This window comes from Drosophila sulfurigaster, chromosome X (assembly GCF_023558435.1).
Source record: "Drosophila sulfurigaster albostrigata strain 15112-1811.04 chromosome X, ASM2355843v2, whole genome shotgun sequence".
Taxonomy (NCBI): domain Eukaryota; kingdom Metazoa; phylum Arthropoda; class Insecta; order Diptera; family Drosophilidae; genus Drosophila; species Drosophila sulfurigaster.
The window spans coordinates 5825134-5851197 of record NC_084885.1 but is presented as its reverse complement, the minus strand read 5'-3'; the positions used below and the strand labels follow the sequence as shown (position 1 = coordinate 5851197).

General features: G+C 36.2%; 1 protein-coding gene across 1 annotated transcript; it reads right to left on the bottom strand.

Moving 5' to 3' along the window:
- Window positions 1–192: 192 nt before the first annotated feature.
- LOC133847177 (uncharacterized) lies at window positions 193–25211 on the bottom strand. The gene is made up of 4 exons (XM_062282016.1): window positions 23786–25211; window positions 2251–3712; window positions 1977–2168; window positions 193–1904 (listed from the first exon to the last, which is right to left on the bottom strand). The coding sequence occupies exons 1-4, from the start codon at window positions 23864–23866 to the stop codon at window positions 1654–1656; spliced, it is 1986 nt and encodes a 661-aa protein (XP_062138000.1). The 5' UTR covers window positions 23867–25211; the 3' UTR covers window positions 193–1653.
- Window positions 25212–26064: the final 853 nt, after the last annotated feature.

The following is a 26064-nucleotide window of genomic DNA, read 5'->3' as shown; positions in this document are numbered from 1 at the left end:
AATATTTATTGATCTTAATCGCTGCTTAAGTACACACTTGTGGGGTATGTCTACAATATTTATAAGGATCTCTGTGTGTCGTCTGCTTATGCTATTTCTAATCGTGTTTCTGCAAGTGATGTGACCCCACAACATCAAGTTAAAGTAGTTCTTATTTCTTTTGTCTGATTTGATTTGATTTTAAACCCTGTGTTTAATTTGTTAGTTTAGTTTTTTCTTTTTGGTCATGGCATCTCGTGTATGTGTGTGTTTAGCAAAAAAACAAACATTTTTATTGCTTTCCGTTTTGTTGTCATTTATCTTACAATAAGGCATATTTCCAATCGCTCTCTTGGGAGCTACAAAATTCCGTATACTACGACCTGTTGACACAAGGAACTAACGAACTCCTCGATTATGTTGTTGTTTTTTCTGGCATTTTATTGGCGTGTTAATTCTCTGAATCTGAACTCGTTGATATTGTTTTTTATTATTTTGCTGGTGGGTTCGTTTAAAACTATCTATAACATATCGTCGTTGTCTTCCTTCTCCTTCTTCATTTCCATTTCCATTTAATCTTTTCATCGCTTCCTCGTTGTGTCCTAATATTTGTTTAGTTATTCAGTTCACTTAACTTGGCTTTTAAACTATATAAAGTATATGTCTAGATTAGTTTAGTTAATCGTGTGTGTATATATGTATACATGTAAATAGGCATATCAAATCGGTCTATTGATAGAGTATCTTTATATCAATTCCCATTTCCGTTACCTTAAGTAGTTTCTTTTATATAGTTTTTGTTTTTGTTTTGTTGGGTTCATGTCGTTGTTTTAAAGGTACAGTTATCAATTTTAAAGCCAGTTTCCTTGCCATTATCTTCTTGTTGTTGTTTTTTCGTATTATTTTTGATTTTATTGTGTTCTAGTTGCTAACTTATAAACTATCTTTGAACTATCACATACAAGTTCATTCAATAAACAAAATGGAGAGAAAATTTAAAACAAAAAGAATTAATATAATAATAATAATAAAGACGATTAACTAATAATTATAAATGATGTTTAGAATTAAACGCACTTTCATGTTATTTGCTTCGATTGCTATAAAAAAAAACTGGCATTATTTTCCGTGTAGTAAAAAAAAAAAAAACGCAACTAGCTCAGTTTAATCGTAAATTGGGGGAATTACATGATGTTTGTTGTTGTTGTTCACTACAGCAATTTTGGAGGAGTATTCACATGCAAAATCTAGTCAAATGGAGTTGAATGGTTCGCTTTAGAATTCAATTAAATTAGAGATTTGAATTAGCTTAGTTATGTGTGTATTCACAGCAAAATTTGTTAATCTTATTAATGCAGTCAGTTGTTAGTTTATTTAGTTTATTTTCGCACACATTTGAACAGTGAATACTTCTCCATTTTTCGAATTGTGGCTAAATTATTTTGCATTGATTTTCGTTTATAGTTTTCCTTTTCCTTTTTCTTTCTCTTTATATCAATAGTGAATACTCTCCGTAGTCGCAATGTTGCCAAGTAGCTATTTAAGTATTAAGTAGTTAATGAGTTTTGTATGCTCTTGATATATGTATATATATGTAGATATAGTAATGTATGTGTGTGTGTGTGTGTATGCATCTTTGCTGACAATCATCGTCTCTGTTGATCTTTGGCCATATTACAGTTTAATATCTTGGGCAGTTGTCGTTCCCGGTCCCGTTCCCATTCCCGTTCCCGCTGCTGTTGTGGCAAGTGCTGCATCCTGTTGCGCTGTTGTCGGTGGCTGCTGTGCCGCATCCGCAGTGCGACGACGCGACTGAGTGTATTCCACCAGATACTCGATGCCCCAGGCGAAAGCGCAAATCATGATGCAAACGCTCTGAGCGTGTATGCAAATCGGATAGCTGTCGGTGACATCGCGAATGAGACCTGAGAAGATCAACAGAGAGAGAGAGACAGTTAAATGAAAGCTAGAAGTTTGGCAGATTTGTAGTTACTCACCAATCAATGGCCCAAAGCAGATGACAAACAGCGCCTTGCCAACCAGATGCCAGCCAAAGGCCGAGGGCAGCTTCTCTAGCGAACAATACTCGGAGACGGTAAGCGTAAAATTGCTGAGCGCCGAGCCACGGAAGAAGCCACAAATGGACAGCCAGAGCATCAGTTGTGTCCAATCCTTTTGCTCCGCCATAACTATAAAAAATACCGAAAAACATACATACATATATTATTAACAATGCATTTCCCTTTTTTACATGTATTTCAGCACACTTACTGGAACGTGTGATGGCCACAAAGATGATCGAGACGAGAAAGATGGTGCGCTTTTTGATCGTGGTGCGATCAAAGATCGGTGGCAACACAATACGGGCTGCAATATCGGTGATAGCAGTGATCGACAGACAGTAGGCGACATCGGCCTTTGAGTAACCCAGATTGGCAAAGAAGAACGGCGTCACCATCTTGAAGTTCATTTCGGCAACGTAGAAAATCGACAGACCAAACAGCAGATTGAGAAACATTTTGTCCTTGAGCATGGCAATATCGAGGAGATCGGCAAAGCGACGCCAGAAGCCCAGCTTCTTGGCATTCTTCTTGGCTTCCGCATCGTCGAGTTCGGTTTGCTGTTTCTCCAGCTCGGTGGGTTTCATTTTGATGAAACTATCGCGATGGCCGCCCAGAATGCTGCCGGTGGCAGTGCCGACGCGTCGCAATTCGCGATCGTTTTGCTCGAACTCATCGTCGCCGGTGTTGAGGTGGACTTGCAGTATGGAGCCGGTAAAGTCCATGTAGGATAGATTCGATGTGACGGATGCTTTGCGGCAACGCAACTGCGTTGTGTTCACCTCCGCCTGGGATGGATAACCGCCACTGCCGCTGCCCACATCCGCCGACTGCACGCCCGCCAGCGACATGATGCGCGGAAACGTGGGACGCTTGGTCAGGCCGAGTCGGGAGCCATTCATCGTGTTCATGGCCATTTCGGAGTAGTTCTTGCGCATCGAATGCTGATGGTTGTGCGCATTGTGCTTGTTAAAGAGCAGCGTATTCAGTTCGGGCAGTGCATCCTCCTCATTCCCATCCTCCTTGATCACTTTGAACTCCGGCGCACCCGAAGCACCGCCACCGCCACCGCCGCCACCAGACGTCGCCGTCAATTGGGGCTGCGGTGTCGGCAGTGCCGAGATGCACATCAGTTCCTCGTCATCGAACTCCTCCTTCATGTGCCACTTCACCGGCTGCAACAGCACCGAGCCCACCGTCGCATTCAACGCAACGCCAGCCAGCAAGAGGACAGCTCCTCGAAAGCCGTAACCCTCGAGCAGGACACGCACCAGTTGCGGCATTATCAACATGCCCATCGCTGTGCCCGCCATCGAGAGGCCCACGGCCTGGCCACGCTTGTGCTTGAAGTAATGATTGAGGGCCACAAAGGCCGCCGATGTCGAGAGTCCAACGCCAATGCCATTGATCACACTGTATGTGCTCAGTATGTGCGCCATTGTCGATGCCGGCGACGTCAGCGCCAAGCCCAGACCGCAGAGCAGCGAGCCCGCAATTGCCACTTTGCGATACGAGAACTCCTTTAGCAGCGGTCCAACAAACAGACCCGAGAAGTTCATGCACACGTCCATTGTGCTGATAATCACCGCAGCTCCCGTGGTGCCCACATTGAGCTCCCTGAGCGTGTCGCCAAAGAGCAGTCCAAACGATGGTTCAATCGAACGCGTTGCCAGCTGCAAATGCAAATGGAGAACACAGAGGGGAGAGAGGGGAAAATGGGTGAGTTATTGATTGTGCAACTTGTAAATGTGATGCATATAGTATATTAATCATATTCATTTAATGCTAGAGAATGAAACAAAGTGCAGTTGGATGTCGTATACTTGATTTTATTTGCTTGCTCTTTGGAAGTGACTAAGAATTCTTTAATAGGTGAGTTATTGAAATTAGAAAATTGAAACTAGATTCAGAATCTTCTCTTTCGACAGTATTAAATGGACGGAACTGGAAGTTAACTGTCCTTGAATTGAGACGACATTTTATAGTAAGTACATGATAACTATCTATTTGCAACTTTTATATTCTCTGTTTAATTAGCTGTTTTCAATACAGAAACGATTGCACAATATAGGAACTGAAAGAAGTTTATATTTAACCCAATCTAAATGGAAATCATCGGGAATTTGATGAAAAACTAAAAATATGGATAATATTACACAAGTCTCTGTGGAGTGAAACATACGGGAGTTGAATGTTATATACTTGATTTTATTTAAAGATTATGTAACGGGTGATTTATCTATAATCAGAATCTGCACTTTCTTCGGTTGAAAGCACACTATTAATCAACTTCGCTCTAATTGAAATGATATTTTAGTAAGTGTTCTAATGGTATCAATTTAATCTTTTAATCTTTCTCTGTTTAATATATTCTTTTCATTATCAATATAGAGTCAAATGCACAGCGAGGGAAATGAAAAGAATAATAATTAACAAAACTACATGGAAATCAGTCAAAATTGAAATAAAAAGTAACTACACATGTGGATAATAACTCTGTGGAATGCAAACAAAAGTCAATTGGAAAATTAACCTAATGTAATGTAAGTAAACCGAATTAGTTTCTTCTTTTTGCTTGCTCCTAAAAGTATGCTTATTATTTATATAGATTTTAAGAACCTTACTCAACCTTTTTTGTTCCATGTAGACGTATGTTTGTTTGTAAGTTTTTTTCACTGATTGTTGATAGTAGTCATGATTGATTATGCGCGCTAGGAATGTTCGTTATTCGGCTTGTAAATGAATCATTTGTAAATCAATCGAGAGCAGAGGATCAATCAATCAGACTTGCTGTCGTTATCACATGGCATTATATTAATGAGCTCCGTGACAAGTCTGATCCTGTTGTTGTGGTGTATTGTTAACAAAACGTTTGAAAGATCGTTGACAAATGCACTCAACAAGTTTTGAGTTTGCGAAATTTTCGCTGGACAATATTTACGTGCCGTGATCAGGTAGCTAATAAGTCATCCTACTGCTCGACGGGATATAATTTATGGCCTAAGCCCCCGATTATTCAGTATTTTGTTTTGCGTTGCCTCGTTCTCTATTTTTGTTTTTTTTTTATGTTTTTTGGTTCTGTGTGTTATATTATCCAATTTGTTGGAGCTAATCGGGTGTTCAGTGAGCGCGTGATTTATCGGCCAAACAACAAAACACATGGCAAACAAATCATAATCAGCAGAGCACAATGGGAACTCGAAAACGAAGCTAAGGTAACATCAACGTCAACGTCATCGTCATCGTTCTTCTATCACACACATTATCATCATCGGTGTGATAACGATTGACTAAGTGGACAAAACACAGACCGACTGACTGTCCCTGCCGCCAGCTTTACTTGACTTATCTATACTATCTACATAGTATATATAGTATATATATACACGCGTTTATATAAATTGTACTTGTAAGTTAGTATCAATGAGATATATATACATATATATATATTGAATGCACTTGAAGTTGTTGCGAGACACCCTTCTAATCCCTCTCCATTGAATGTGGCCTCCATTTTATCATGCCGCAGCCTGATGATTTCTTTCGTCCCCCAAAAATCACTCCACACAACACATACAGAGCGTGGAAGGGCATTGATGCCTCCTCTTTTGCTGAGGCCTTCCAGTTGAGCTGCATGACAACAAGTCACTCAGTTAGTTACTGGGAATTAGGGACTTTGGAGACTCAGATATTCATTTGTATTCAATCGCTGATATAGTGTTCGCATTTTAGTTTTGTTTTGTATTCAAGTCCCAGTCTCCCAATTTTAAAGCATTTTTGTTGGTGCGATTGCTAAACAATAAATTATTACTAGATTGATCTGACAATTGCCGAAAGCTATTACAGAATTAAAAAGCAGGAAATTAGAGTAGCTCGAACAGCATTTAAACACTTTTTGTTGCGGTCGATTTCAGAAAGATTTCCCAACCATTATTGTTTTTTATTTTATATTGCATTTTTGCAAAGAGAACGCAAATTATATTATTATATTTACAAAAAAATAATAGAATATCATTAGCCAACATCGTTTAGAATGTGATTTATTCTCGGTTCGGATTACGAGATCAACAATCAATGTATTATTTAGTTATTTTCTATTATGGGCTTTGAAATTAAAATACAAAATTTTTCGATGTTTTAAAAGAGATTTCAGGAAAGTATTTTTTGTATTTCACTTAAAAAATTAATACATTGAGTTAATTTCTATTTATTGGATTTGATCTTTGAAAAAGAAATACAAAATTGTTTTTTTACATTGCAATTGAGATTTCAGGGAAGTATTTATTTTAATTCACTTAAATGCAGTTTTCCGAATTGAGTTCAGAAGAATAGTTCTGACAATTGTTGTTTATTTTATATTGAATTTTCATAAATAGAATTCAAGAATACCATATAATTCTATTCAGAAATGCGGCAACGCATCAAAGGAATGTAGTTTTAGCCAACATGGTATAGAATATATGCTTTATGCTCGGATCGGATTACAAGATGAAAAATCAAAGCTCAGAATGCAACATTTTTGTTATTTCCTTTTTATGGACTTTGATCTTTGGAAATAAACAACTGGGATTTGAGGGAAGTATTTATTGTATTTCACTTATAAAATGTTTAATTTTATAGCTGCTGTTGCCTGTCATTTATAGCCTTAAGCGAGCGACGAGTACTCGAACATTGTTCCTCTAGTGAATGTTGTTGCTGCAATTGTTGCCGATGATATTGAATGATGATGATGATGATGATGATGATTCGTGAAGTGCTTTATTTGTGCTTTGGCAACGATTATTATTGATTGTGCTGTTATTGATTTTCGCATTCGCGTGTATCGCTTTTCATTTCACTTAGAGAGACAGAGAGCGAGAGGTGGCCACCCTCTACCCTCCCTCTGTCCCCTGCCTGCCTCCCCCTATCAGCCGTGTGCTGTGTGTGCGTCCAAAGTTAGCCGTAGATGTTTATGGACGCCTTCATTCAAAACGTTAATTGCTTGATAATTGAATTATCAGCAGCAATCATAATTGAAACTAGAAATGGGGTAAACAAAAAAAACAACAAAAAAAGGAAAAAAGCAACACGCGCTCGCTTAATGATTTCTGTACAAAACTCTCCCAAAAATAGCAAATAGTTGACAAAACACGCTAGTTGGTTGCCTAGCCAATGGTTTAGAAGCGGGTTGACACAAACTTTTTATTGTTACTGTATGCGGAGTGGGAGGGGGGAGAGTAGACTTTCTATAATTGCCTGCACTTTGATTTCATTTGCTAGCAATTTTCACTCACACACACACACACACACACACACACACACACTGCCTCGACCCCCCGCATCGTCGTCTGTTGCTCTTGGCTTATCAAATGCGATTCGTTTATTCGATTATATTGGGCATAATACTTGCCCTCTATCGCATGATCTGTTACGGCATTATCCTTATCACAATGATCTATATGTTTTAATAGAACTCACTCTCAACTATTGACTGTGATTACGCAATCTCTTTCTCTCTCTCTCTCTCTCTGACTTGCTAGTTCTTTCTCTGTTACGTCTTCTATATGTTATAGTTCATATCAGAATTCGTCATTATATTACAGTGCTTAGGTTTTGCTTTATTCATAATATTTATGTAATTTCTGGTGGTTTTTTTTAATTGCTTATTGTGCTATTTTTACTTAGCGACTTTTTAAACTTGATTTTTATACCCCCTAATCTAGGATGATTATATGCATTTCACTATAATTTTCTTCGCGCCATATTATTATTGGTAAATGTATTGTTTACTTGTCAGCTAAATTCCTAAATTTTACTTTTAATGCGTTGAGATCTGCGTTTTACTATCTATGACATTTATTTGGCACAGTTTCTAGTTTCTTTGCTTGCTGACTCATTTCCTTGTATGCTTTATCACCAGTCACCAGTATTACATAATATGCAGAGTAGTATTCTTATCAGTTCTCTTATGTCATTGATTTCATTATTTGTATTCCAACTTTATTTTTTGTTAATATCCCTAACTATGGTGATCTACTCCTTCTACATTTCACGTCACTCCCTTCAACTATAGTCTACTTTAATCTTAACTTTGTTCCATCGAATTACACTTCCTCTTCTCCATTGCTTGCATTTGTAATGTGTAAATACATTCACAGTTTTCTATTGTGACGAATGGTTTTTATTTTTATTTGTATTGTTGTTATGTTTTTTTTTTCGAAATTTCTTATATATATTTTTGTTTGTTATTAGCTTTGCTATTTTTCGACGGTTTTAGCGAAAAACAGCAAAAGGCAAACAAATAACAAGACAGAAAAACATGAAAAACAAACTCGATAATCAGACAGACGGAGGAGGAAATGAGGGAAGGGGGAGGGGAAGGGGAAAGGGTTCATACTCAGTTCGTAACCATTCGACAAATGCTCTAAATCAGCTTTTGATTTATATTTATTGCCTCTGTTTGCGCCGTTGATTTGCTCGGCCAACACAGAAGCACAGATGGAGGGGGGAAGCGAAGACGTTGAGGAGAGGGAAGGGGGTCGAAGTTATTGCACTTTCTGTGTGTGAAATTTGCACAACTTGGATCGGAACCGAACGGAACCAAACGAATCGAAACGAAACGGAGCGCTTTTATGATTTGTAAACATTTGTGCAATATTTTCCAATCTAATTTACAAGTATTCGCCAGTCACAAGTTGTTGTTGTTTTTGCTGTTTTTGCTGTTGCTGTGTGTTCAGTTGCGTGAAATTAACGTGACAATCGCATGGTTTGTTAAAAACAGTAGTCAAAATCCAAAATCTATATATGTAGGTATGTATGTAGTATCCATACCTGGGTGTAAATGCATATATAGACAAGCAAGCGAATTACTTAACTATCTTAACGGTTATTCATTCGGGTGTGCGACACAGGCACGTTGTCCATTACCAATTTGTTGTTGTTGTTGGCCCATTTTTGAGGCACACACACGCTTCGTGCTTTTTATTTTCATAATTTATTTATAGATATTGAAAACAAAACTTGTATTTTGTACTTGTTTCTATGCAAAGCACAATTAGTATCACTTAGTTCCCATTACTTTGCGTATATGAACTTTTTTTGTGGTATATTATTATACAATATTCTATTTTTTAATAGAAATTAAAAGCACATTCTTGTAATGTACTATATTCCATTTTCATATCAGAATTATTATCACTAAGTTCGAGCTATATTTTTACAGGGTAAATCATATTCTATTTGACATTTTAATTTCAAAAAAGGGGAAATGAACTTTAATTCGTACTTTTCCATATTCAAATCAGAATTATTATCACTAAGTTTCCATAAGTTCTTAAGTTTGTTAAGTGGCTTAGATTGTGGTATATCTTTACAGGGTACAACATAATCTATTCGGCATTTTGATAAATTGCAAATGAACTTTAATTTGTACTTTTCCATATTCAAAGTAGAATTATTATCACAAAGATTGCTTTTATTCAATTCCTACTTTTTAAGTGGTTAACGTATTTAACATAATCGATAATTATTCTGCTGTCGATCTGGCAACGACAAGCGTTGTTAAGTTGGCTGCACTTCAGTCATTATTCATTAATGGTCGGTAACAAGTTTAGGTTCTTTTTGCAAAAATCAAAACGGAAAAGCAAGTCAGCATTCCAATTGTCTGCAGTTATTGATAAGCAACATATAAAGACAGAGAGATCTACAATGCAGATGCAAGCGATATTAGCATAGAAATTCAATGAAATGAAATGATTCGTTTATTCAAATGAGCGCAACTCGCGAATTCTACGCAAGAGCAGAACAGAACAGAACCGAGCAGAGCAGAGCAGAGCGTGAATAATGCGTGATCGTGACTGAATGTTTTATTCAATCACGTGTTATCGACTCTGTCGGGGTCACTTCCATGGTGGGCTATTTCACAATGCTGCGCAGCAGGAGGGGATGGAGAGGGAAGGGGACAGGCTGTGTGATCACTGATCACCGTGTGACGAGCGGGACACGAGCAAGCGTCGTGCTCGTCGAGGAGGGGATTTAAGAAATATTTCGAGCAGCCGAGTTATCAGCGTGTCTCGGGTCGGTCTCGTATATTTTTTCGTATTCTTTTTTTTTACCAATTAAATTGTGTCTTGTCTAAGTATATCTGTCTAAGATATGGTGAACCATTGATATATTTCCCAGACTGTTGCGACTTTTCCACACACACATATGTATATGAATATATTATATATGATATAGGTATTTCTGCATCGTTGTATGCGTTATCAGTACTTTTTGGGGGAGCTTGAAGAGACGGCGTCACCTTGCTCTGACTTGTCGATGACGATGACGTCTGAGGGCCTTGTGGGACTTTCGACTTCCGATGCGAACTCCTGATAGTCGCGTCGGATTCTATTCTAGACTGTCGCCCCGCTTGACTTTTAAGCTATCATCGAAGTCGTCATCATCGACATCGACATCGTCGTTGGCGTTGTCGTTCTCGTTGTCGTTGTCGCCGTCGTAAATCAAGCTTTGTCGCGTCCTCGCGTTCTCGTCATTCTCGACGTCATCATCTATTGATTTCCCATTAACTTTTGCGTGGCATTTTTTATGTTTTCAACTTTTCTACGATATATTTTTTATTTTTGTCTCGCGTCCCTTAAAACGTGGAATTTCATTTGCCCGACATCGTATCATCATCACTCAAGACTCTTTGGCCCGATAAGAATGTTCTGTTGCGTTGTGTTTTGTTGTGTGTCTTGTGGCTTGTGGGAAATGGGAATTGTTTTTAGTCCTTTGCCCCATCACGACAAAAGTTGAAATGCAACCAGCGCTATAATTACCTGGCTATGCATTACAAATCGAGTGATGTCAAGGAAAGAAAAGGCGAACTTCGAATACATATTTAATGATAGCACGCAGTTAAGGGAGCGCCTAAATATAATTGATGATCTAACATTATGCGCGAATTCTGAACTAAAAATACACAGTTTGTATCAAGGATATTAACCTTTTATTGTTGTGGCTTCTTAGCTAGCCGGAAGTTTATTGTGTTTCGTCTTGCTTTATTACGTTTTTTTAATTCTTAAAGAATGACAAAATGTCAATAGACGAACTTAAGTTGGCAGCCCCACAAAGTCGAGTTTGCAGCGCTGCAGCTAAAATATTTCCAAGAAAGTGCATTGCTAGATGTCATTATGATAAAGTTTGACAGCTAATTTCACCTTAAGCTTAAGTTAGGTGTGTCTGAAGAATTAGTCAGCAAATTTACAACAGAGACATTAACATTGTTAGGTGACAACACTGTAAATTATGGGTTAACACGAGTAGCATTTGTTGTTTGGACCGAATGGGACATACTGCGTATATTTTGTTAAGATCGCAAGCTGATAAAATAATAATAAGACTTTAATAATTCAATTTGTATTTTGTAGTGCTAAAGCTTCGAGCTCTTACATCATGATCAATTTATTCCAGACTATTTATAGAATTATTAGTTGATAATCAGAAGAGGCAGAAAAGCCAATTGAGTTGCATTGCACATACTCAAAAGGGGAACTCTAAATGAAAAATAAAAAAACAGCTGGCAATTGAGAGAGATAACAGGTCGATAAAGATGTTAGGGAGTTTCCAAGAACTGGGCTTTTCCATTGAAATTTGCGGCGGTTCAACGGCATTTTGTTGCTTTGGTTGTTGTTGTTGTTGTTGTTGCTTTCTGAGTGGACAGTTCAATATTTGGACGTCGTTTCGCATTCAGACTCTCAACTCCGACGACTTATTCATAATTAAAAGCAAATTTACACATTGTACTTTTACGAGTTTGTTGTGCGCTTGAGCGACCCGCGAGATATATATCTCATTAATATTATTATTATTATTATTATTTTGTTTTGTTGTTATTCATTTGTCTTAATTGAGAAATGCGTTTTGTTTAATGAGGAGGAGGGCATAAAACAAAATACGAAACAAAAAAGCAAAAGCATTCGAAGATGTGAGAGATAAAAAGCCTTCTGTTTGTAAAGATCGATGGTAAATAAATTTGAATTGAATTTGTTGTGGCAATTGGAGGCAATTAACTGTGAAGTACATTTCACTACAAATACAATAAATATTATATATATGTATGTATGTACATATATTCGTGACTTGTGACTGTGACTGCGACTTGTGACTGCGACTGTGACTGTGACTTGTTGTGTGTGCTGTGCTGTGCTGTCAAACATTTCAATTAAAATGTCGACTCTCGGGCGACGCCAGTTGACCATAAAAACAAAAACCCAACTGAAGTGAACTCGACTCGGAATTGAACACAGAGTGTCGAGAGTGGAGAGTGGAGAACGAGGCTGGAAGAGTGGTGGGGGGGGGAGGGGGTTTGACTTTTGCTGTGCTCTCACTCGAGCTCCGCATGATCACAATCATGTGATTTATCCACACACATACAAAGAGAGACAAACAAACACACACAGACACACACATATAGAGAGTGGGGAGTGCTGTAGTTGTATGTAAGTGATCAGTCGGCTGATCTGTTTGGACTGCAAACTAGTTTTGGGGCGCAGCAGGAAACATAACACACAATACTGCAACAACACTTGCAACAAAGTCACGTGATCTCTCAGCTGCCTGCCTGCCTGCCTGCCAGCTTGCTTTGCTCCGCTATTGTTACGCTTCTCGTTATGACTCTGCACTGCAACAGTAACAACAGCAACAACAACAACAACAACAGCAACAACTAAGAAAAAACCTGATTGGCAACAGGCAACGCGCCACGGCCGCTGTCGTTGTCGTTGTTGTCGTCACTTGTGTGCATTGACTATTGACATTGATTGAAACTCATTGCAGTTGGCAACACACAACTTGAGCACAATAATTCGAGCGAAAGAGCAAGTAAGCAAGTAAGCAAGAGAGAGAGGGAGAGACGAAGAGAGCGCTCTCTGCACGTGCTGGCATTTGGCCAGCTGCTGTTTCTGTTGCTTGACTTGCTCTTTTTACTGCTACTCGCACTCAGCTGTTGTCATCGTTGTTGTTATTGTTGTTGTTGTTGTTGAGCTTCGTCGTCTGGCGCGTGAATTCAACATTCAACATTAGATCGCCAAATACACAATATGCGAAATGCAAACACGGGACAACACAATACACACCACGTTTTATTCTATTCCATTTCTTTTATATTTTTACTGTCTTTTTATTGTATCCTTTCCTTAGCCAGTTGTATTTAAATTAACAGTCTGCAGATTCGTTTTAGCATTCACTTGCGAAACGCTGTTTGCTTAATTTAAAACCAGCTGCGTCGCAAATACCCTGTAAACATCATAAGTGAGCTGCTGGGTAGCATCGAACCATATACTACTTACATATGTATATGGTATTAGAGTATTTGCTAGTCGCCATTTCGTTGCTTGAATTTCATTTTTCATTTTATATTCATGCTAAAAGTCTTAAAAGCTCTCCCAATCAATTCAATTTGAAATTGTATCGAATGTGAGATAAATCTCTGAGCCGCCCGCAACCGATCAAATATAGTGTCGAGACTTTCGCACCTATTAACGAGAAGAGCACTTTAATAGATCAAACACAAAACACACTTTTTTTTTGGGGTTTGTTAATCTTATTAGTTAGTTTCATGCGAAATTCGCTGAAACGCCGAATCTATTGTGGATCTATTAAAGGATTTGTATGATTTCGTTTTAGCTGCACTTTTGAGGATTCCGAGAATTTTGTGATTTTTTTTTGTCCATAAGCACAGCAAGTAAATCACAATGTGCTATAATTAGGCATATAATTTGGGAATAGAATAACTCTGCCTTGAAATAGTTTATAATAAAAGTTGCTTTGCAGTTCATTTACTTGGCTTTTTAGGCATGCAAATTGAAACTAATAATTTGATTTCGTCTCATTTACAGTAAATAATGACAAGCCAAGTAAAAGCTGTAATTTTTATGGCAATTATGCGAACAATTAAGATGGATATGGATGACAACAACACTTGGAATGATTATAAAGTAAATAATTGTCTATGTTTGCTTACTTTGAATATATATCAAAACTAAGTATTTTTCTGCAAATTTGATCATTTTTATCAAATATCAGATTGGAATTCTTGTAGTTTTAATATTCAAGACTGCCAGTCTAGTATTTTATAAACTTAATCGCATGCCAGTGATGTATTTTATATTTAAGACTTCAAATTGGCTGCTTTTGAAATAGTTGATCCACGATCTCATGGTTTATTTTGAAACACTACACTACATTAGTGAAATTGATAGATCTTTGTAATAAATATAAATTGTTTGCGGAATATTCGATCACCGTTATAGATAGTTTCCTTTTAATAACTATTGAACTGTGATTGAATAATTCGCAGGCGTTGCCACATGAGTGAAGTTGTGAATTGTAAGTTGCAACATCAGTGAAATTTATAGATCTTTGTAATAAATATAAATTATTAATATTCATCAATGTTTGTGGAATGTTCGGTTACCATAGTAGATATTTTGCTTTAATAATATTTACTTTGGGGATCGAATAACTCGCAGGCGTTGCCAGTTCAGCTAATTTGTGAATCTACGGGCCAAAAGGCTTTCAAAGTAAAACATTAGTCAAATCGATTTATCTCTGTAGTACATAACAATCATTAATATTTATAAATGTTTGCGAATTATTCTATCACCATTGTAGATAGTTTGTTTTTAATAACTAACACGATGTGACAGAATAATTCGCAGGCGTTGCCACATCAGTGAAGTTATGAATTGTAAGTTGCAACATCAGTGAAATTTATAGATCTTTGTAATAAATATTAATTATTAATATTCATTAATGTTTGCGGAATATTCGTTTACCATAGTCGATATTTTGCTTTAATAATATCTACTTTGGAGATTAAATAACTCGCAGGCGTTGCCAGTTCAGCTTATTTGTGAATCTATAGGCCTAAAGGCTATCAAAGTTTCATCAATCCTTTTTTAAGCGTTACAACATCAGTGAAATTGATAGATCTTTGTAATAAATAGAAATCGTCTGCGGAATATTCGATCACAGTAGTAGATAGTTTGCTTTTAATAACCATTGTACTGTGATTGAATAATTCGCAGGCGTTGCCACATCAGCGAATTTGTGAATCTAAGCACCAAAAGGCTATCAAAGTAAAACATCAGTCAAATCGATTGATCTCTGTAGTAAAGAACAATCATTAATGATCATTAATGTTTGCGGAATATTCGTTTATCATAGTAGATATTTTGCTTTAATAATATCTACTTTGGAGATTGAATAACTCGCAGGCGTTGCCAGTTCAGCTTATTTGTGAATCTATAGGCCTAAAGGCTATCAAAGTTTCATCAATCCTTTTTTAAGCGTTACAACATCAGCGAAATTGATAGATCTTTGTAATAAATAGAAATCGTCTGCGGAATATTCGATCACCGTTATAGATAGTTTCCTTTTAATAACTATTGAACTGTGATTGAATAATTCGCAGGCGTTGCCACATCAGCGAAGTTGTGAATTGTAAGTTGCAACATCAGTGAAATTTATAGATCTTTGTAATAAATATAAATTATTAATATTCATCAATGTTTGCGGAATGTTCGTTTACCATAGTAGATATTTTGCTTTAATAATATCTACTTTGGGGATCGAATAACTCGCAGGCGTTGCCTATTCAGCTAATTTGTGAATCTACGGGCCAAAAGGCTATCAAAGTTTCATAAACCCTTTCTTCAGCGTTACAGTGAAATTTATAGATCTTTGTAATAAATCGTTTGCGGAATATTTCATCACGGTAGTAGATAGTTTGCTTTTAATAACTATTGAACTGTGATTGAATAATTCGCAGGGGTTGCCACATCAGCGAATTTGTGAATCGAAGCACCAAAAGGCTATCAAAGTAATACAGTCAAATCGATTGATCTCTGTAGTAAAGAACAATCATTAATATTCATCAATGTTTGCGGAATATTCGTTTACCATAGTAGATATTTTGTTTTAAAAATATATATTGTGGGATCGGATAACTCGCAGGCGTTGCCATATCAGCGAATTTGTGAATCGTGTGTGCCAAAAACCTAGTAAAGTTCTAAGTATTTCTCAAGCATTGGAAAATAAGCGAAATTAATATTTTTTGTAACAAATAAAAATCATTAATATTTATAAATGTCTGCCTTGAAATAGTTTATAATAAAAGTTGCTTTGCAGTTCATTTACTTGGCTTTTTAGGCATGCAAATTGAAACTAATAATTTGATTTCGTCTCATTTACAGTAAATAATGACAAGCCAAGTAAAAGCTGTAATTTTTATGGCAATTATGCGAACAATTAAGATGGATATGGATGACAACAACACTTGGAATGATTATAAAGTAAATAATTGTCTATGTTTGCTTACTTTGAATATATATCAAAACTAAGTATTTTTCTGCAAATTTGATCATTTTTATCAAATATCAGATTGGAATTCTTGTAGTTTTAATATTCAAGACTGCCAGTCTAGTATTTTATAAACTTAATCGCATGCCAGTGATGTAATTTATATTTAAGACTTCAAATTGGCTGCTTTTGAAATAGTTGATCCACGATCTCATGGTTTATTTTGAAGCACTACACTACATTAGTGAAATTTATAGATCTTTGTAATAATTATAAATTGTTTGCGGAATATTCGATCACCGTTATAGATAGTTTCCTTTTAATAACTATTGAACTGTGATTGAATAATTCGCAGGCGTTGCCACATGAGTGAAGTTGTGAATTGTAAGTTGCAACATCAGTGAAATTTATAGATCTTTGTAATAAATATAAATTATTAATATTCATCAATGTTTGTGGAATGTTCGGTTACCATAGTAGATATTTTGCTTTAATAATATTTACTTTGGGGATCGAATAACTCGCAGGCGTTGCCAGTTCAGCTAATTTGTGAATCTACGGGCCAAAAGGCTTTCAAAGTAAAACATTAGTCAAATCGATTTATCTCTGTAGTACATAACAATCATTAATATTTATAAATGTTTGCGAATTATTCTATCACCATTGTAGATAGTTTGTTTTTAATAACTAACACGATGTGACAGAATAATTCGCAGGCGTTGCCACATCAGTGAAGTTATGAATTGTAAGTTGCAACATCAGTGAAATTTATAGATCTTTGTAATAAATATAAATTATTAATATTCATCAATGTTTGTGGAATGTTCGGTTACCATAGTAGATATTTTGCTTTAATAATATTTACTTTGGGGATCGAATAACTCGCAGGCGTTGCCAGTTCAGCTTATTTGTGAATCTATAGGCCTAAAGGCTATCAAAGTTTCATCAATCCTTTTTTAAGCGTTACAACATCAGTGAAATTGATAGATCTTTGTAATAAATAGAAATCGTCTGCGGAATATTCGATCACAGTAGTAGATAGTTTGCTTTTAATAACAATTGAACTGTGATTGAATAATTCGCAGGCGTTGCCACATCAGTGAAGTTGTGAATTGTAAGTTGCAACATCAGTGAAATTTATAGATCTTTGTAATAAATATAAATTATTAATATTCATCAATGTTTGCGGAATGTTCGTTTACCATAGTAGATATTTTGCTTTAATAATATCTACTTTGGGGATCGAATAACTCGCAGGCGTTGCCAGTTCAGCTTATTTGTGAATCTAAGCACCAAAAGGCTATCAAAGTAAAACATCAGTCAAATCGATTGATCTCTGTAGTAAAGAACAATCATTAATGATCATTAATGTTTGCGGAATATTCGTTTATCATAGTAGATATTTTGCTTTAATAATATCTACTTTGGAGATTGAATAACTCGCAGGCGTTGCCAGTTCAGCTTATTTGTGAATCTATAGGCCTAAAGGCTATCAAAGTTTCATCAATCCTTTTTTAAGCGTTACAGTGAAATTTATAGATCTTTGTAATAAATAGAAATCGTCTGCGGAATATTCGATCACCGTTATAGATAGTTTCCTTTTAATAACTATTGAACTGTGATTGAATAATTCGCAGGCGTTGCCACATCAGCGAAGTTGTGAATTGTAAGTTGCAACATCAGTGAAATTTATAGATCTTTGTAATAAATATAAATTATTAATATTCATCAATGTTTGCGGAATGTTCGTTTACCATAGTAGATATTTTGCTTTAATAATATCTACTTTGGGGATCGAATAACTCGCAGGCGTTGCCTATTCAGCTAATTTGTGAATCTACGGGCCAAAAGGCTATCAAAGTTCCATAAACCCTTTCTTCAGCGTTACAGTGAAATTTATAGATCTTTGTAATAAATCGTTTGCGGAATATTTCATCACGGTAGTAGATAGTTTGCTTTTAATAACTATTCAACTGTGATTGAATAATTCGCAGGGGTTGCCACATCAGCGAATTTGTGAATCGAAGCACCAAAAGGCTATCAAAGTAATACATCAGTCAAATCGATTGATCTCTGTAGTAAAGAACAATCATTAATATTCATCAATGTTTGCGGAATATTCGTTTACCATAGTAGATATTTTGTTTTAAAAATATATATTGTGGGATCGGATAACTCGCAGGCGTTGCCATATCAGCGAATTTGTGAATCGTGTGTGCCAAAAACCTAGTAAAGTTCTAAGTATTTCTCAAGCATTGGAAAATAAGCGAAATTAATATTTTTTGTAACAAATAAAAATCATTAATATTTATAAATGTTTGCGAAATTTTCTGTCACTTTGATATAAAGTTTGCTTTTAATAACTTATACATTGTGATGGAATAATTCGCAGACACATCAGCGAATTTGTAAAACGTGAGTGCTACTGGATCTGATATATTCATACATATATATCTAACAATAGGACTCGTGAAATCATTTTGTTTACTACCTAGTATATTTTTCTGTATCCCATTTTCATTGCAGTGTTTGGAAATACTATAGCGAAAATGATCTGTGGAGATCTGATGGAAGCGTGATGCCTTTATCTCTATTTATTTCCCATTATTCACCATAAATGGGTTCAGGATGAGATGTTTTGTTTTTGGAAATACACAAATTGGCTAGAAATTTTGTGTGCGCTATGGAAAGTGACTTCATCGAGAGCAATGTGGTGAGTTTGATAATGGGAAGAAGGAGGGGAATGGTGTGTTGTAAGGGGGCGTTGAGTCTGCGCGAGCAAAGTCTATAAATAATATGACAACTATTCATTAAGATGATGTGCCAATTGTGGGTTTAATTGCCAGTCCGCTTGATTGTTTGTTTTGGCTACAAATTTTTGGATTAGATTTCCCATGCCAGCTGCGCGATACTCATTTGGTTTTTTATTTTATTTTTTTCTATTTATCATCATCTATGAACCATAGACGTATAGACGTACATATTTAGCCAGTGTGCCAAGGTGCTAATCGACCCACCGGCGATAACACCAGATTCTATATAGTAGTAAATCAAAAGCGAAACGGAAACCAAAACCAAAACCAAAAAGTAAACCTAATTGCAAAAGCAAATCAATGACGATATTTGTTATTTTGCTTTGATTTCCGCGCTAAATTGGCATACTAGTTAGGAAGAGAGAGAAAGAGAGAGAGAGAGTATCACAATGCGAGAGGGAGGGAGGAGAGGCTCTTCAAATAGAGACATCAAGAGAATTGTCAACAAAAAGAGAAAACAAAAACAATGGTTGAGTTTCAGTATTGACACTGAATCCACAGAGAAATACAAGTGGACAGCCAGACAATCGCATCGATATAATTTATAGGTAAATAACCAAAGCAGTCCGCGGCACTCGACTCGAATCAGGCAAAGATATGGAAAACATGTCTGCCAATAGAGAAGGGGTGTGATAGAGAGGGAGAAGGGAGACGGACAAGGAGAAGGAGAAGATTGGCTGTGTGGCACACGGCGACAAAAGTCGAGCAAAGTCCAAAGAGTGCGCAGAAATTCTTCGATTTGGTTTTTGGTTTCTGTTCCAATTTGTTTTCCAAACAAAACAATACAGAACATGACGATTTATTTGCCCCCTCAATTCAATATAGTATTCAAGTACTACTACATACATATGTATTTGTATGTCTTATAACTCAATCAGTCCGAACATCATGGTCTTTGAATAAATTAAAATATTACATTTCATTTGCGGAAAAGGCTGAAGGCAGCAGAGACGTTGACGTTGACGTGAGTGATTTCATTTCAATCATTTACACAACTGTTCTTACAATTGCTTTTATTGGGCAAATCATTTCGCTGGGATTTCTGACAATTATTTTTAGCATTTCTACTCTATGCATATTGTGAGACTTGAATTAAGTTTAGTTTTCAACAATCCCAGGTTAGTATTTTTTTTGGCGTATAGTAGATCTGCCCAACAGATATATAGCTAATCTATTGGACATCAACGCGACCCGCTTTGTTCCGGCTGATTGCTGTAATTATACGATGAGCTCACAAAACACAATTGTGTCTCGATGTGTGAGTGTGTGTCTATATACCGTATATTCTATATAGAATGGCATATATACTATATAGTTTATAGAAATATATCCACTCTCTTTTTGTTTTTGCATGCAAAATGATGCAATTCGCATTTCAATTTGCGCACTGGCCAGAACCAAAATGAACCACATCAATGCCAATCCAAAATCGACAGCAACTGTAAATGGTTCAAATGTTTCAGTAGCTTATCGGATATGTTATCTTCATTTTCATTTTTTCCATATAACCCTATCATTAATGTTGTCAATGCACTTACTTTTGAGGGTAGTTAGATATTACGAAACATTTTTGCAATTCACTTTTACGATTCGGCTTTGTAGAAAAGGGAATTTATTGTTGGAATCTAAAAACCATTCTCATACTTATGTTTTATTTATGAGACTTTATAGCATAGAATAACTTAACTTTACCTCGTCTCTCTCTCTCTCTCTCACTCCCTCTCTGTCTGTCTTCGCAAATATCAATACAAATGTGAATGTGGAGATCGGTGTGTTTATTTTTTGGACCAGAGTTAGCACCGTAGACAAACTCACGAGGTTAAACAAAAAAGCGCCCCGATAAGATCTATATAAACAGTGTACAAATTAGATTCTACTTAACACATGCTCGTATTTATGGCATCTTCTTACATAACTAACGACAAAATGATTGTGCCCTCTAACAAATAGGAAAAGCAAAAAAAAAAAACATAGGTTGGGTAGTAGTTTCAAGGGTTTTGATTTCTGATAACCTTTGATAATGTTAAGAGCACTACTCGAAATAAAGCAGTACAATGTTCTTATTGGATATAATTAAAAATTATCAAGGATTTTGCAATTAACAAGCACACACAATATCAATCATTATACAATAACCTAGTATTGTGTTTGATTGGGATTTTCTGTGTTATGGATTCTGAATTTTTGTGTGTTTTGTTACCTGTTGCGATTGTAGGGCGATTGTATAAGATTTTCAATGGGTGATTTGCTAATTTGCCTCGTAAATGATTTAAAAGTGATTAAACAAGTGTTGCAAACGATAACCAAAAGCAGTGCGATTAGTGAACACTATTCTTTGATCATATAATCGACTGACCGACTAACTTCCCAGCTGGTATCACCAAAAAAAATGTACATATACTATATATGTTCATGACGCGAATGATGATAGTGTCAACGTTTTGTTAATGTTAATGTTTTGGTTTCGTTCGTTCTTGTATTTGTTTTTTTTTTTTTTTTTTCTGAGCTATTTAGTGTTCCGCCCATAAAAATGCATAATATTGATACGGACAAGTGCCGTGTTTTCAATGTTCTCTCTCTATTCGGTTCTGTTTTGTTAAAAAATATAAACGGGGGTAAAATTTGACATCAATTAAGTTTTATGAGTGTTTTAAATTTTAATTTGCGCATTAAAGTGTCAAAGAACGCTCGAGATTTGAGAGTGTAATCGTATGTGTGCGAATGTGTCTTTGGAGTCGTGAAACCAATCATCGTATCATCATAAAAACAAAAAAAATATATATATGATTATCTTATCAAATGGGGCTTGTTACCAAGCAATTATGTATGTGTACCGTTAGGGGAACCAATAACATACGTAGTTCAACTAGTTCCATAAATACTCGACGTTAATTGCAGAATCTTGTTTGCGATTAGAAAGGATAATACTTCTTCCGGTTTCGTTTTGACAGCATTTGCTGTCATACATATAATATATCTGACCCATCTGGCAAATATTACAGACTCTTACAATGATTTTACAACATTTGCTTTGCGCTCGTTAACGGTTATTGGTATTGATCTTGAATCTGAACGGACTGGTAATCGGGCTTGTCAGGTGTCAAGGTCGCTTGCTTCTTGGCTCAGGGGAAGCAACAAGCAACAGTCACAAAATGTACTCGCCAACGCGTTTTCATTGTTTTTGATTCCTCTTTAATGTTACATTCAGTTTCGTCGATTTGTTTTGTTCTCTTTTCTTACATTTTCTGCTTTTTTTTTTTATTATTTTTTTTCAATGTCGAACAGAATTGTTTGCATTTCGTTGCTTTGCTTAAATGTGTCAGGTACCATCGGGTTCTACATACTACATATAATATACGTATGTATGTATTACATCTCTTTATGAGCATATGTATAAAAAGATTGTAATAGTCGAGTGCGCTATACTTGAAGATATCAATACTATATCAATTGCAATTGTCATGAAATGATGAAATGTTAATGCATTGCTGTAGGGTATTATAAGGTCAACTTGATAATAACAGGGTATAATATTATATAAACAAAAACAAAAGTCGAAAAAGCGTTATTTGTATACATTGGACTTGTGGTGTACATTAACATTTCGATCGTTCATTTGACTGACTTTATGGCCAAGTACATTGACTTTAGGTATTACGATCTGATAATATCGATCACCCATTTCGTTCCGCCCCATCCCATCAGTACGATTTGTGAATAGTTAATTAGCCAATTTGAATAAATGTGCCCGGCTTTCAAATACCAATTGATCAAGATCGATTCCTTTTCAATAAGTGTGGAATATAGGAAAAGTTTTTTTTTTTTTTAGCTATTGTAGCTAGATATCTCTTTCTTATATAAAACAATTTATTCGCAGTATATCTGGCAAAAGCCGCTCTAATCTATGACTAATAATTAAATGATAAGTGTGCCAAAGTAAACTGAGTTCAAGTGGTTTATGTTTTGTATATTTTTGTATTTCCTTAAGAACTTTTGATTTAGACTGAATATATATCTCTCTGTTGTTTGTGGCTTATTAAATCAACAGCATTTTATGTGTATTTGAAAACATAGCTGCTGTCGATTTAATAAATTACATGCAATCGTCACTTCGGAATAAAATTTGAAAGAATTCATTAAACAATTTCGGATAAAAACTGGTCTTGACATTGAGGGAATAGAGTTTACTAAACTTTACAAAGAACACAGATACAGATCCAGATCCATAAATAAAACATGAAAACAGATGTTTGCGTTGAGTTTCTGGTATTAGTTTCATTCACATTTGTATCGGATGTATTATAGAGATAAGGGCACAAATAAAATAATAATAATAACAATAGACCCGCATTATATCGTCATAGTACAGTAAATCTTATCGTAAACAAGTTAACGACAAACAAAACACCAAACAATGGACAATTTGCAGGCCCTAACTAACCTATCCCAAGCAAACTAGTTTTAAACTACAACTACTCACTATTTGGTATATCAAAAATTATTATTATTATTATATTACTAATGTACGAAATATGTACAGAATTTATGTTTGTTTGTCTGTTTGCATAGATATCGAAGGGTAGATATATATGTACTATATATACTTACATTAACCAGACTGACGCCAAAGCAGGCGACCCAGCCCCAGCCGCCATCGGGTGCTACTTTTCTTGGTTGTTTCGTAGTCATTGTTGTTTTTTTTTAGTTGTTGTTGCTCTGCTTCTGCTTCTTCTTCTTTTCTGTTGTTGTACTTAGTTGGTTGACTGATTCCTTATTTTGTTGTTGTTGCCGTTGCCGTTGTTGCTGTTGTTGTTCTTTACGCTACTGCTACTTTGGTGTCAAATGTGCATATATAGCGCTGTTTCTATATAGTGCATATATAACATATGGGTATGTGTGTCTCCGTCTGTCGCTGGTATTATGGATATTTATCACTGTTGCTGCTGCTGCTGCTTCTTCTTCTTTGTCTTGATTTTGTGCGCCTTTTCTTATTTTGTGTTTTCGAGTTTTGTTTTGATTTTCAAACGTTGCGTTGTTCTCTTTTCACTTCTTTCTCTTTTCCTCTCCTCGGTTTCTTTCCCTCTCTCGCTCTCACTCTCTTATGTTGAATATATTTTGGAGATTTTTATGGAGCGCGTTGGATGTATTATTTTTGATTATACTTTGTCTTTATATTTTTGTAAAAAAATTTTGTGTCGCACACAAAAAAATACAAAAAAAAAAAAAAACGTACAGGAAAAGTACAACAAAAAATTGCGACGCTTTGAAAATGTGTCTGTTGTTTCTGTTTGTTTTTTTTTATATATATATTTTTTTTCTTTTTTGTCAAAGTGCGTTGTTGTTTTGGTTTTCTAAGTTGCTGCCAAGGTTTTTGTTGTTGCTATTGTTTTTTTGCAGTTGTTAATTTATTTATATTTATTTAGTTAGTTGTTTAGTTATGCTAATTATTGTTGTTTCTGTTTTTTTATTTTTGTATTCTTCGTTTTACTTTTGTTCATGTAATATTTTTGTTCTATATTGCTTTTTTGTTTTTCTTCATTCCCGCTTTGTTGTATTATCAAATTGCTGTTTTTATTTCTCAGTAAACTTTGTTGTAGATATTTGTTCCTATTCTTATCGTCTATGAAATGAAAAGGCACATTTTTGGCGCATTAGCGAGAATATTATATCGCGAGAATTTGATATTAACAAAAACAAAAAAAAAAAGTTGTGAAGTTATGGAATAAAATGAATTATTTATTTTCTGTTGGGCGCGCGATTGTTGTAGTCTAGTTTTTGTTTTCGACTTATTTTCCAGCTGTTCTTGCTTAAATGTGTTGTTGTTTTCTATTGGCTGTCTGTTTGTCGTCGTCGTCGTCGCCGTCGCCTCCGTCGCTGTGAGCGTATTCTTTGCGTTTGCTAGCGTGGTCGCTTCGTGCAACGCTATTTATTACAAACGGGGGTGTGGGGGCCTAGCCGGGCTCTCCGCATCTATTCGATGTGTTACGCGCGACTGTTCAATCGATACTGACTGCCCGTCAACAGACTGCCCGTCGATTTAGCCTGACTGCCGCCTGCTGGCTTGCTTGCTTGCTTGGTCTGCTAGTCTGGCCTGCCTGCCTGCCTGCCTGCCTGTTCGAAGAGAGCCGCGGTGGAGGTGAGCGCGAGAGAGCATGGAGAGTGGAGAGAACCTGTGTGCTTAGGAGTGCATTGATGTATGGGTTGTGAGTGCATGTGTGTGTGTAAAGTCGCTGCCTGCCTTAGTTCTGAATGTGTGTGTCAAGATCATTCGTTCTATTGCTAACACAGAAATAGAGAGAGAGAGAGTGCGTCTAATGTGGCTGCTCTTACGGTCAGTCACTAAAGTCAATTTGGGGCTGGCTGCACTTTTGCCAGAAACGCAACCCCCAGTAACCGCAACACAGCAACAACGACTGCAAGAACAATAACACTCCGTTGGCTTTTCGCCGTCTAGCTAATTACGCGTCGCGAACTTTACTGCTCCTCTTCGTTTGTTTCTTTGTTTAGGCTCGCACACAGACACACACCCACATATAGCAGCGAATATGTGAATGCACGTGTGTATGTTTGTTCTTTGTTTTGGCCATGGCTGGAATAACGTTGACTGTTGAGGAGTCTCTTGCTGCAATGTTGTGCATTGTTCACTACTTCTGGTTTTGCTTTTGGATTTCAACGCAATTGTTTTCACTTCATTTGCCCATTGATTCAGTTGCGCAAACGCGCGCTCTCACTGCCTCTCTCTCTCTCACTCTCTTTTTGTCAGCTCTCTTGCTGGCACGCATACAAATACACACACACATACACTCGGGGAGCACTTGCACTTGTTACTTGTTGCGTTGTTTTTGTTTTTGTTTTTGCAGATCTGCGCGTAAGGAAAATGTTTAGCG

What these genes read in the sequence shown, in the direction of transcription:
- LOC133847177 (XM_062282016.1), bottom strand. Translation starts at nt 23,866, where the DNA reads ATGACTACGAAACAACCAAGAAAAGTAGCACCCGATGGCGGCTGGGGC. An exon ending in TTGGCGTCAGTCTGGTTAAT is followed by an intron (nt 3,713 to 23,785) that starts GTAAGTATATAT and finishes TTGCATTTGCAG; the next exon opens with CTGGCAACGCGTTCGATTGA. An exon ending in TGTGGCCATCACACGTTCCA is followed by an intron (nt 2,169 to 2,250) that starts GTAAGTGTGCTG and finishes TATTTTTTATAG; the next exon opens with TTATGGCGGAGCAAAAGGAT.